Genomic DNA, 13,016 nt, shown 5'->3' on the forward strand with positions numbered 1-13,016 from the left:
TTATTTGAGAGAGATAGTCAGATAGAAAGAGAGAGAATGGGCATGGCAGAGCCTCCAGCCACTGCAAACAAACACCAGATGCTTGTGCCGCCCTGTGCATCTGGCTTATGTGGATACTGGGGAACTGAACCTGGGCCCTTAGACTTCACTGGCAAGCACCTTAGCTGCTAAATCATCTCTCCAACCCTATGTTGGTTTCTTGAGACAAACTCTTCTTATGTTGCCCAGGCTGGCCTAGAGCTCAAGATGTAGTCCAAAATAGCCTGCTAAGAGCTCAGATTACAGGCACGTGCCATCATGTCTTTGTGGAGGTCATGTGGACATAGCACGTTGGTGAATTTTGGGTGTCTTCATTAGTTACCCACGAAGAAAAGGCTCTGTGACTACAGGTGTGATAAGCAGTAAGGGATAAACACATTATGAGGTCAGTCTGGTGGGCACAGTATCTCCATTCAGTCATTTGACACTAATGACCTCCCCAGTAGGGTCTACGACTTTTGCAACCATAGGTTTTGAGCAGGGTTCAGTACCAGGCATGTATTGTCTTCTGGGAAACAGGTCTCAGATCCAGTCATAGAGCAGCCAGTTACCCCCATACCATTTACCCCCATACCATGATTGCATGGGCTGGCTAGTCAGTTATGTAGCATGCAGAATTGTTCAGTAGTTGAGTCAGTCTGTGGATGATTTTTCTCACCCAACAGCCTGCTTAACATGTTTAGCACTATGCCAGCGTGTAGCCTTTTTAAGCCTCATCTTCCTGGGTTTGACGAAGGCTTTACTGACTCACAGGACATCCTCCCTACTTAACCCATCTTGTGAGACAGTTGTGAGGAGCCCACCTGCTTCATGAAGAAGAGCTTGGGCTTTTTGAAAGGTAAAGATACGCATGGAAGGGGCGATATGTAGAGGGACCGACGGTGTACTGAATGTTCCCTGTATCTGGTCACGTTGTCCTTGGCACAGAGCATTTCCTCAGCATTGCTGCCTGGTTCAGATGTGGAAACTGATCCCAAACATGCAAGCTGTTTCTTTTGGGAATATAGTATTTTGCCCAGGGTCCTATAATGATGGCTAGAGTCGTAATTAGCATCCAAGTTCTGAGACTACTTACAAACCTGGGGTCTGAAGACCAAATGTCCTTATATTCTATGCAGGATTTTATTCCTTCCATAAATTCCATTGCTTTCTTTTGTTTGTTAGAATTTTCTCTTTCCCTTTCCCTTGCTCTCTTTCTTTCTCTCCTTGATACAGGGTGAAACTACTCTGAGATTGCATAGTCCAGGCTTGAGAGCCTCTTGCCTGCTTCAGCCCATCACTGATCTAAAGAGTCAGTCTCTCCTGTAAGAACCCGAGAAAATTGTATCACTGGCAAAATAACAATAAATAAATAAAAAGTTTTTAATATTTGCTGGATTATAAATCTCTGGCCATTTCTATGGTCCTCAAGGTGGAGGTCAATTGTGATTTCTTCCATTTCTGTGTCCTGGCCCCCGGAAGAGTTAGTCGTTAGAACAGGTTCCACTCACAGCCCCTGGCACTGAGAGAAATGGGAGTTTGTAGTCAGGTGCCACAGTAGCCTCCATTCTAAGTCTGTACTATAACAACTTTGCCCTGGTAAAGGAATTTTCCATAGTATGAAGAAGAGGAAGTGAACTTTCTAGAGAAAGAGGAGTCCCTCCTCTGCCTCTCCTCTTCACATAAAAGGCCGCGACACGGTAAGCAGCAGATGGGCTCCTCCGCGCTGGGGTTGAAGGAGCAGACCTGCGCCCTGCGTCCTCACAGGGGCTCCCACTTGTGCTCAGGGGTTCGGACCCTGCGCCGAATCTCTGAGAGCCTCTGAATGGGACCCCGTGTCCGATGTGTCCAGAATCCTCCCTACCTGTACTGTAACACACGGGTGGCTTGTCGGTAGAATAACTGAAAAATTTCCACCACATCCTTGTTCAAAGTAGCAAGACAGATTTATCTGGACTGCTGCAGTAGGAAGGGAGGTTTCGGCACAGAACTGAGCTTGTTGGTCTGGGGACAGGGTTCGAATGTGTGCCAAGCATGTGCCAGGACCCTGGGTGTCATCCCAGAAGTACCAAAAATAATCAACAACAGAAAAAACCCTTAGCTTGTCCCCAAGTAGGGCAGATAGGCTGTCCCTCGTCCTCACGTCGGGCCAGTCTCTGCTGAGCCCCGCTGTCCGTCTCTGCACCCCAGCTCCGCTGCTTCGGCCGTCACACCTGCTTCCCGGTGAGCTTCTGTGCCGTATCCTTATGGGTTGGCCAGAGATGCCTTCTTGTCAGGCCCCTGTGATATGGCTTAGGAACAAGATGGTTTCCTGGTAGACAGTCAGCTAGGGTCTGGCCCACGGAAGCATGGGTACCACTTTGCCTGCCCTGGCAGGACTAGAACCTGCGTCTGCCCCAGTCTCATTCAAGATGGCTGCCGCCAGCACCCCAGCAGCGCGTCATCCGTCTCCGCTCTGCACAGCTGCGGGCTGGTGCGTGGAAAGTCCTGGAGATACCTTAGCAGAAACTCCTTAGTCCAAAGCGGCCATTTAGAAAATGTCACAGAAGCCGTTTGCTGATGAAAGAAAATGAGAAGTGACACTGTTGTACACGAAGAGAAAAGGGGGGGTGAAAGCTCAAGGTGGGCACGGGATTGAGGGGTTTACAAGCCCAGCTGCGCGTCTTCCTGTCGCCTGGGTCCTCTTGGGGGACTGTGTGCAGAATAGATGCACAGATGTCCTGAGCTTGCCAGGGAAGACAGGCCTGCACCTCTGCTCACCACAGTGTGGCAGGAGCCAGCGCTCCCCTGATGTGCACACCATCTGGCCGTCGTCTCCTGAGGAATCGTTAGTCATGCCAGCTGTGAGGGCATCATCTCTCAGGTGGTGAAAGCCCAGCAACGCACTGCTGCCTAGCTGTGTGGAGCGGGGGCGGGGAGCCTTCTCGATGCAGGTGGAAACAGATAAACCTGAGGTTGTCTTTTGGACTCGAAGTGGCCTCCACCCACCTCCCTGCGTGAACGACACTTCTCTGGGTCTGCAGATGAGATCTGGCCCAGAACGGTGGAAAAGGCTTTCTTCAACGCTGAGCCCCAGGAGCCAGCGGCAACCCTGCCTCACCCAGGGCACTGGGTGAACACCTGTTCTGTATAGTCATGGCAAACACTCCCACTCTCACGCAGTGCCCTTGGACACATTACAAAGCTCACCTTAGCTTTTTGTTGCTGTTGTTGTTTTGTTTTTCAAGGCAGGGTTTTACTGTATCCCAGACTGACCTGGAATTCATCTGGAGTCTCAGGGTGGCCTCAAACTCACTGTGATCCTCCTACCCCTGCTTCCCAAGTGCTGGGATTAAAGGCATGCGCCACCATGCTCCGTTTAGCATTTTTAAATAAGTAATTATTCTTAGACCATTTTGTGAAAACTGAAACTCTAAGATAACGTGATCTTTAAAAACAATTTATGTAGTCAAGGAATCTCATCCATTTTACTGAAGAAATTTAAAAAGTCTTTCTTAAATAATAAATTGGAACTTTAAAAATAAAACCCAGGGGATCTTGAGGGATATTTTTCTCTACTATCAACCAAAGATCAAGAAAAGTAAGTCTTTTCTGTTTCTTCTTTATGCTAGCTTCCCCTGATCTTCAGTTTTATACAAAGTTGCATTTCCTTTTTGAATAGTGAAAACGGGTACATCAGCCCACATTGGGAAAGAATAATGAATGACAGCAACAGCATAATCAAGGAGCGTTTATTTACTTCGCAGCTGCTTTGGCAGAAAGCTCATTCTCGGGTCTTCGTCTCTGTGAATGTTGGGATCTGAGGCCAGAGGCCATACCAGGCAGGGGTACAGAGAGCCGCAGACGGGGTGGCGGAGGTGTTCCGCAGCTCAGATCGTTCCGAGAGAGCCAGGGCAGGGCCTCACTGGACTCCTTGCCTTGGTCTTCATGCAGCACCAGAAGCTGACCTGTGGGCGTCTGGGAACATATGTGGCAGGGTGCTTGCCACCCCACAGCCAGCAGGGGGCCCTGTGAGAATGCTGGCCACCTCCTGCAGGTCACAGCAGGAAAATGTCAGTTCCAGGGCCTTTGATCCCCACAGAAGAGGAGCAGGAGAGGTCCCTTGCCTTAAGAGTGATCCCTAGGCGTTGCGTCTGTGAGAGGGGAAGCTATCACAGTGGGCTGTGAGTGTTCCGATGACTTGTTCCTTGTGTTTTCTACGTGTGTGTGTGTGTGTGTGTGTGTGTGTGTGTGTGTGTGTGTGTCCATGTGCAGGGCCATTCGGGAATCTGGATCAGCCCTTCCTCTACTTCCCACCGAAGTGGAAGGACTATTGTTGCTCTGCCTTGGAGGTCCTCATCAGATTTTCATGCTTCCTCCAAGTCTTTCTGTTTTCATGGAACAGAGAACAACCAAAGACTTGTTTTCTAAAGAAGCCAGCCCAGTGTTGGAAGCAGTTCTCCAGGCCTCCGAGTGGAGGAAGAAACGGGTCACGGGAGAGATCCAGAGGGGCGGTCGGCTGGCTCAGCCCTCCTCCGGGTGGTCCTAGTCACCCCCATGCCTCTGCAGCCACCAGAGAGAACATTTGCACATTTCAGCGGAACGCTTCCACATATGGGCACCAGCCCATCACCACACAGAGGGCTCCCCCGTGGACAGACGGTGTGGCGCGACTGAACTTCTCAGGTGTCCTGACCTGTGACGGAAGGACTGGGTCCCTGAAACCAGAAGGGTGCTGAGCTCTGTGTATCAGCAACTACCACCAGCAGCACAGTGCTCAAGGGGCAAAGTCAGTCATTTCGTTTTAAACAATTGTCCCAAGTTTGTTTGACTGTGTTCACTGTTTTAAACACCTCCTCTGAGGGTCCTAAGCACCTGCCTCGGGGTCCAGGGGCTGCGGTGTCTTCTCTGTCCTCCTCTTCTTCCCCGGAGCTCTCTCCAGCAAGCGCAGCAGATTGAGGCTGACTAGTCCTCAGTCCCAGGCTCCCTGGTGGCCTTTGGTCACCATAAGATCAGTGGCATGGGTCATGCAGAGGAAGATGATCGGCTGTTCTCATGCTGCATGACAGCCAGCAAAGGCCGCGATGACTCAACCATGTCATCCTGATCCCTGGATTCAGATACTTTTCCTGATTGGGAGCCAGTGCCTGGGACGCTAAGCCCACAGCGGCCCAGTGAGACACTGCACCACTTTGCACTGTGATCCTTTCCTCCTCATCCTCCGCCGACTCCACCGCCGTGGTCCACTGCGGCTGACCCGGGCGGGGCTCAAACATAGGAGGAGGAAAACATTTTCCTTCCTTCCTTCCTTCCTCTCTTTCTTTTTCAGTTTTCTTTTTCCTGTTTTTGTTTCTGAGGTAAGGTCTCGTTCTAGCCCAAGTGGACCTGGAATTCACTTTGTAGTCTCAGGATGGCCTCGAACTCATGGTGATCCTCCTACCTCTGCCACCACGCCCAGCAAAGGTTTTCTTTTTGTATTTTTATCACTTTAAGAAGGTAAGCCCATCTGTTTTCTGGCACTTGGCAATAAATATGTGGATAATCAGAAATAGTATTCTTTTTTTTTAAATTAAGACATTCTCCATGTACCTGTTGATTTCCCATAATGGAACAGAGCTCTTGCTCTTCCATTATTAATAGGAGTAACAATTGGTCCATTCTAGTCAACTGCCTTGGCACATAGCTTGTGTCTAGGAATTTCTCACCAGGTAAAATGACTTTCTAGAACCTTCCTTCTGCTTTCCATATTTTCTAGCAGGAGGTCTGAGTACATAGTCCATGAATGTTACTATGAATGACTTGGTGCTGGTTCAAAGTGTGGACAAAGTTAACACTGGCTGAATGTGCCCAAAGCAAGTCCAGTTCCTTAGTTGTGAAGCTCTAGAAACATTTGCCTTTTCAATACATTAAATCTGCAGCCACATTAGCTGTCTCTGTATCTTTAGATTTTGCAAATGGGAACTGAAATCCAGCAAGTCGTATGAGGAGCCCATTCAGGAAATGAACAAAAAAGCAAATGAAAACTACCCAGAATGAGGTGGTATAGTTTTCATTTTGCGTTTTGTAGGCATGAGTCCGTTCTTGAAAATTTGCTATTTTTTCTGAGAGGTGGTGGATTTTCACTTCAGAGGCAAACAGTGCCATGACGAGGCAGCCGCATGAGCCTGCAACCCGAGAAACAAACAGTGTGTTGGGAAAATGCATGGTGGGGGGCAGAGAAGAGGGTTAGTGAGCAACCCGAAGACCCTACCATCATCCCCACGTGCGCCCTTCAAAAAGGCATAGCTGCACACTTGTCATCCTGAGCCCGATCCTCCCACCTGAGAGTGGCTGCACCTGGACTGAGGCCCTAAGGGGGGAAGATTTGCGAGTGCGGAGGGACAGGTGGAGGCTTGAATGGGACAGTCAGAATCAGGCTTGCCTTAAAGGCTACAGCCTGAATTGCTGGGCACCTTGCAAGCACAATGCCAAATCAGGCTGCAAAGCAGAAATGACTCTGATGTCACTTCAAGACAATCAATTCTAGTATTTCAAGGCGGTACAGAATACATGTCAGTTATGCATGTCCTCGTGAAAGGTCCGGGCCCCACGTAGAAGGGTTCCCAGGATCTCCCCCACGCCAAGCTGGCCACAGCTGCCCAGAGGAGTAGCAGGCCAGAGGAAGCCCTGGATCAAGTGTCAGTGCAGACGCTCTCTCTTCTCTTGCTTTGTAATCAAAGTTCCATTACAGCTGGGCATGTGACTGCCTTGAATAAGGACACCATTGCCCAGCCAGGATGAGTGGCTGGAGAATAGGAACAGGAAAGTTTTCCTGAAGTGTAGAGGTCGGGGCCCACCCTTTGCCCCTTCACTCCCTCCTTCCTCTAGCTGAAATGCCTAGGTGATGGCTCCAGTAGACCTTGTGGACTAGGTGATCTCAGAACGGAAGCCACAGGCTATGGAATGATAAGAGAGAGGCTGGGGAGACGGCTCAGTGGTTAGAAGTGTCTGCTGTCAAGCCTGGCGATAAGAGTTCGGGTCCCAGAACCTGTTTCCTTGAGGCCTATGCAGTGGCGCGCCTCTTTATGTTTCCAGCACACTTCTGGCCAGGGGAGGCAGAGACAGGAGAAGCCTGAAGCTCCCAGGCAAGGTAGCCCGGTGTTGACAGTTTGAACAGAGAGACCCTGTTTCAATGAAGGTAGAAGATGAGGACCAACATCCCAGACATATACATGTACATACATACACATGTACACACACATACATACATACATGTAACACACATACATACACGGATATAAACATCCACACACATACATACACACTCCCACACACATACACATACACACAACCACATATACACCACATATACACACATGCACACACTCACATACACACACACACACACACACACACACACACACACACACACACACACGGGGGCCGGGAGTGAGGGATGGAAGAAATCTGAATCTCAGATACCAGGAGCCATGAGGCTGGACTTGGGCTTTAACCTCTAGATTTCTGCGTGTGAGAAAAGTCGACGTGAATTTTGTTTAACTCGCTGCTACGATTTCCCCCATTATCTCATGGCTCAGTGAGATTATAATGATGTGACTACAGGCCGGGCCGGGTCTCAGCATGGCCGGACACTGGCAGGTGGGTCATGTGTCCTGAGGCGAGTGAGAGAGGCCCTCCCACTGGGTAGACGGTCCAACAGGCAGAAGCGGGTGACACGCGGGCGCAGGCGGGGAGCAGGGCAGATGGCCAGGCCTCCTCAGAGTTCGCACAGCTACTGCTGTATCCTGGTGTCCACAGGGGCTCCTGAGAGGAGGCGACTGGCTGAGAGGGTTTTCCGAGTGAGGTCAAACCAATCTGGGCTCAAACCACCATTCCTTCACTTCGCACGTGCCATAGTTCGCCTCTCACGGCTGGGACCAGCTCGGGCCAGAAGCCGCGCAGGTGAGAGAGCGCATTGCGTGACGCGCTCCAGGGCAGCGCTTCGCCCTCACCCACAGCAGGGCGGCGGCAGCCAGCACCAGCCGCTGCCAGCTGGCTCTGCATACACCTTGGGGCCCGACTCAAGATCTGCCCCCAGTGCCACGGCTCCTCCAGAAGTACCTGGGGCTATGGGGCCATTTGCATTCAGACCTCCAGGGCTGGACTGGTAAACTTCACGTGACTTACTTCCTCCAGCAAGACTCCACCTCCGGATGCTGCACCAGCTGGGGTGTACCAGGCTGTGGGGACACTCCACATTCAAACCCCCACAGCATGTGACTTGCATGACTTGAATCCCCTAATCTCAACTTCCTGTCTATCAAAGGTAACTAATGCAGATGTTGTATGATTACCTCTCAACACTGATGTTGGTACATCCAAAAGCTTCAATACTAGTCACATGAATTTTTAGTTGTTTTTTTTCTTTTTTTCTTATAAGTTCTTACCACAATCGCTTGCCCCGCTCCACTTTTCCCCAGGTAAACTTGACTACATGAGCATAGGCAACCTTGGAGAATGTATCACCGTGTCTTATTTTTTCAAATACTCTCCCATTATGTTGACGGCTCCTTCCGGAGGCCTAAGAGCTTTGTACTCTTCAATCACAGTTAGCTCAAATACCCTGGGAGCACAGACACAGTCCCCTCAGTTCCCATTCGCTCATTCATTTTTCCTTTTATTTCAATTAGACGTATGTGCCAAGCACAGGAGTGGTAGTGGGAATCCACACACTAAAGAAAATACCCATGGGCTCTGCTCTCGTGGAGAATATGATGGAGCAGGGAACATGAAAACAATTCTAAACTGGTCTCCGTGAGTGTCCTGGCAGAGGAAAGTGGGGTGCCGTTGCTGACGGGTGGGCCGCATGCGCAGAACAGCTGGAGGAAAAGTGAGGTGAGCAAAGGGGGCTGAACTGCGCAGCAGAGCTGAGCCAGCGTGGTTGTTCTCACACCCACGCCCTTCCCAAAGCGGGAGACCCGCCCTACACGCAGGTCGGGGTGGACTCACACTTTTGCGTTGGGATTTCACACGCACACGGAGTGCTGTCCCAGCACATGTGAGGCCGAGGCAGCAGGATTGCGTATTTGGGAGGAAAAAAATCAGAATTTTACCGAGGACTGGCCCGTCATCATACAGCAGCCCCAACTGATCACAGGCTGCATCACTTTCGTGAAATCTCACTTTCCGCCAGGCTCCGAGAGGTCTTGAGCAGAGGCCTTTGTAAGATTTCTTTTTCAGCCTATTTTTGTATTCTGAGCTTCAAACCTGAGCGCTTCCCTTGCAAGCCATATTATTCCTTTATTGTTAGATCCTAACAAAAAGACTGCAATGCTGTTTTCTCTTTATCTTTTATTTGAAAATTGTAGAGAAAATTCCATCGCTTTTTACCATAAGAGCCTTCTTTTTTTTTTTTTTTTTGTCTGAGGAGATGGTGAATTTCAGACAGAAGAGAAACACTATTTCCTTACTGCCTGAAAGGAAAATTCAAGCTTGGCTTCCTTTTTGAGTCGTTAAATATTTTAAAGGTACACATTGCTAAGACGATAGCGTCGTAGCGAGCCTGCATTTCAAATTCAAGAAAGTCACTTGGGACATGTTAGGATGTGAAGTCTTTGCTGTAACTAATATGTTCAGAGCGTGGGGGACAGGACACACGGCTAGGAGGAGTGAACGGGCTGAGCTTCCCCTCTGCACTGTGGGGCTGACTGCAGTTAACTCTGTCATCTCGGAGTCAGAGGACAGAAGCCCAGCCTGCGTGCCTGACACCCTGCCTGTCACTGCCAAAGGGAAACAACCCAGTGTGGATTTGGGATATTTTTGCTTCTCTTTGTCCAAATCTATAAAAGACATATAGGGTCAAGGATAGCTATTTATGACTTGTGGACCAAAAGATCAACGTGGAGGCTTTTTCTCTGTGTGGCCTGGCTGCTCGGGCTGTGGGGAGAGACGGGCAGGGATGTGAGCAGTGGTGAGAACGGGGGCCGCCACGTTTCCAACATGAGCCTCAGACCCCAGCAACACGGGCTTCTCCTTGGGTCCGTGGTTTAGAATTAATTTATTATTGTTATTTGCAAGCAGGAAGAGAGGGAGAGAGGGAGAATGGGTATGTGCCAGGGCCCCTTGCCACTGCAAATGAACTCCAGACACAGTGCCACTTTGTGCATCCGGCTTTACATGGGTACTGGGGAATTGAAGCCAGGCCATCAGGCTTTGCAAGCAAGTGCTTTTAACCAACGGGCTGCCTCTCCTTCCCTTGGTTCTGTTTTCAGAGGGGCTTCTCTGTCCCTCTTCCTCCTACACAGGATGAAGTGTGCTTGAAGTCAGCAGAGTGTGCCCACATTATAGACCCTACTCCTGGGACCCCAGAATTTAGTCTCCAGTAGCCCTGAACTCATTTCCAGGGCTTGAAGGACATCTTTCCAGGCCTCCCAAGGGCAGGTCGGCTGCTGTTGCATGTCTCTGAGAAGCGGGAATGGCCCTGGAATAGCCATTTCCGAGGGCTGAACCCGGGATTGGATATGCAGCAGAGTGCTGTTGTAGACAGCTTCACACTGCTGGGGTGAACGTCTGAAGCAGGCACAGGTCCTGGGAGGAAGGGGTTTGTTTCAAGCTCACAGGTCCAGGGGAAGTTCCAGGTGGCAGAAGAAGCCGGTTCCGCGCAAAGCAAAGAGCCAGCAAAACCCAAAAGCAGAAGCACTAACCAGCAAGCAGGCAGCAAGGCCCAGGCAGAGTTCAAGCCTCCCTCTGCCTTAGGGCTGGACGCCAGGATCCACCCCCGTGGCACTCCTCCCCTCAGGCAGCTGGAGATCCAAGTTACAAGCTTTAATAAAATGCTGGAATCTGGAGGACAGACACTGGAACCTCCGCAGACGCCCACACACAGGCCCTTTCTGGAGAGAGGAGCCAGGCAGGGGAAGGGAGGTGGACGGAACACAGCCGGCTCTGCTTCTGCCACTCCGTTCAGGTACATGATTCACAGGAGTCGAGAACTCTAAATTCGGATCTGGCTTCCAGGCTCTTCTGGGGACCGTTTCTCGAGGTGGAAGCATCCGGCGTACTTTAACAGTTTCATTAGCTTTAAGTGTAAATGTTTAGACACATGGCGTACGGCTTTCCACCCTGTCCTTCCCAAGGCCTCATAGGTATTAGGACCACGTCTGTGACCTCCTCTTCGCCCCATGCCCATCAAGAGGCTGCACTCGGCTGGGGCCACTGGGACCGGCCCTCTTAGATTTCTGTCCATGTCCTCTCTGCTCTACTTACAGTAAAGAGAGAATAAACCGGACTCTGGAAGCCTCACACTAGAATTCGGAAATAACTAGGCGCCAGGCCTGCGTCCAGTGCCCAGTGCCATACTCAATGACCCGCAGCCCATTTTCTTCCATTGGTCTGATTTCCCCACCATCTGGCTGGAGCTGCTCCGATGCCTCCCCGCCTTTTAATGACTTTGATCACTGAGTTAATTTCTGACTGAATAGCATGGCTCAGTTGTGGGGCTGTCACAGCACGAGTGATCCATCATTAACAAACATTTGCAGCACGCTGGACACGGCACACTCGGGCCTCTCCTCTGGCAGCTGCCGTGAGGGCAGAGTCAAGTGTCCATCTCCTCCGGGCCTGATGATACAGGAAACGTAGGTTACAGCCAGTAAGAGAGCTGCTTCTAGAATGTCCTTTCATGACCCTGAGCGTAGCTAAGCTTTCATGAGTGGGGACACGTGTCAGGTTCCATGGGCATTCAACGTGCTATGGGCTGAGGTTCTTATAGAGGAAGGGTCTTCGAAATTATCTTATTCGTACTATGCTTACGCTTTGGAAAATAATAAACTAGAATTTAAATTCCTTTTACTTGTTTTTTAAATGATTTTTTAAAAATTTATTTGAGAGAGGGTGAGAGTGAGTATGGGTGTGTCAGAGTCCCCTACCACTGTAAATGAACTCCAGCCTCACGCACCCCTGTATGTGTCTGGCTTTACCCACCATGTGGATACTGGGGAATCGGTCACAGGCTGTCAAAGCTTTGCAAACAAGCACTTTTCTTCCATGTCTTGTAACAGATGGTTGAAGAGCTGATTGATGCCTAACCTGCCTTCCAAATGCCATGTCATTGAGGAAGGTGACTAATGCAGATCAGAAAAGGTCTGAAACATAATGTAAATTGAATTTTAAAGAAATTATGAGGAAACAAATATGCAAAGTGGCTTCTATTTTATTCACTATTGAACACATTTTTATTGGGTTTTTACTGTGTGATAAAACCTTTTTCTTCCAAGAACCATCAGTGGTAGATACAATGACGAGAGAGAGAAACAGAGGGAGAGGTACACACAGTGAGAGAATTGAGAAAACTAAGTGAATACATACTGTGTAATAGGGAGAATAGAATAAAGCCTGGAGGGAGGATTGAAAGTGGGGAGGCCTCATGAAGAAGATAAGCTTCGGGCTGGAGAGATGCCTTAGCAGTTAAGGTGCTTGCTTGTGAAGACTGAGGACCCATGTTCAACTCTCTAGGTCCCATGTAAGCAAGACGCACCAGGCGACCCAAGGGCACAAGGTCACACGTGCACACAAGGTGGCACAAGTGTCTGGAGCTCTATTGCAGTGGCTGGAGGCCCCAATGCACTAATTCTCCTCTCTCTTGTTCTTTTTCTCTCTCATAAAAATTTCCAAAAAAGAAGATAAGTTTCTAATTCTTTCTTTCTTCCTTCCTTTCTTTTCTTTTCTTTCTTTCTTTCTTTCTTTTTTTTTTTTTTAAATATGGAACGCTTCACGAATTTGCGTGTCATCCTAGCGCAGGGGCCATGCTAATCTTCTCTGTATTGTTCCAATTTTAGTATATGTGCTGCCGAAGCGAGCACTTTTTTTTTTTTGAGGTAGGGTCTTCCTCTGGCCCAGGCTGACCTAGAATTCACTATGAAGTCTCAGGCTGGCCTCGAACTCATGGCGATGTTCCTACCTCTCCTTCCCAAGTTCTGGGTTTAAAGGCATGTGCCACCATGCCCGGCTTATAGTACTTCTTCAAGAAAGTGAGAGAATGG

At 49.6% G+C, this 13,016-nt stretch overlaps 1 protein-coding gene and 1 non-coding gene across 4 annotated transcripts in view; both read right to left on the reverse strand.

Annotated features, from left to right (window-relative positions):
• Positions 1 to 305: 305 nt before the first annotated feature.
• The window catches only part of Clrn1 (clarin 1), a 45,681-nt gene continuing 32,970 nt past the window's right edge, over positions 306 to 13,016 (reverse strand). The window contains exon 3 of one of the 3 annotated variants that reach the window (XM_045131909.1): positions 306 to 2,574. In XM_045131909.1, the coding sequence (XP_044987844.1) occupies positions 2,549 to 2,574 (26 nt within the window). In that variant the 3' untranslated portion in view covers positions 306 to 2,548. Of the gene's footprint in view, positions 2,575 to 3,639; positions 6,162 to 11,470; positions 11,596 to 13,016 lie in introns of those variants that run through there. The other 2 variants (XM_004655909.2, XM_045131910.1) reach the window with 2 other exon arrangements.
• Positions 12,730 to 12,836, reverse strand: LOC123453810. Its single transcript, XR_006632988.1, has one exon. It is a non-coding gene; the product is annotated as a U6 spliceosomal RNA (small nuclear RNA).

The sequence above is a fragment of the Jaculus jaculus genome, chromosome 12 (genome assembly GCF_020740685.1).
Source record: "Jaculus jaculus isolate mJacJac1 chromosome 12, mJacJac1.mat.Y.cur, whole genome shotgun sequence".
Classification (NCBI taxonomy): domain Eukaryota; kingdom Metazoa; phylum Chordata; class Mammalia; order Rodentia; family Dipodidae; genus Jaculus; species Jaculus jaculus.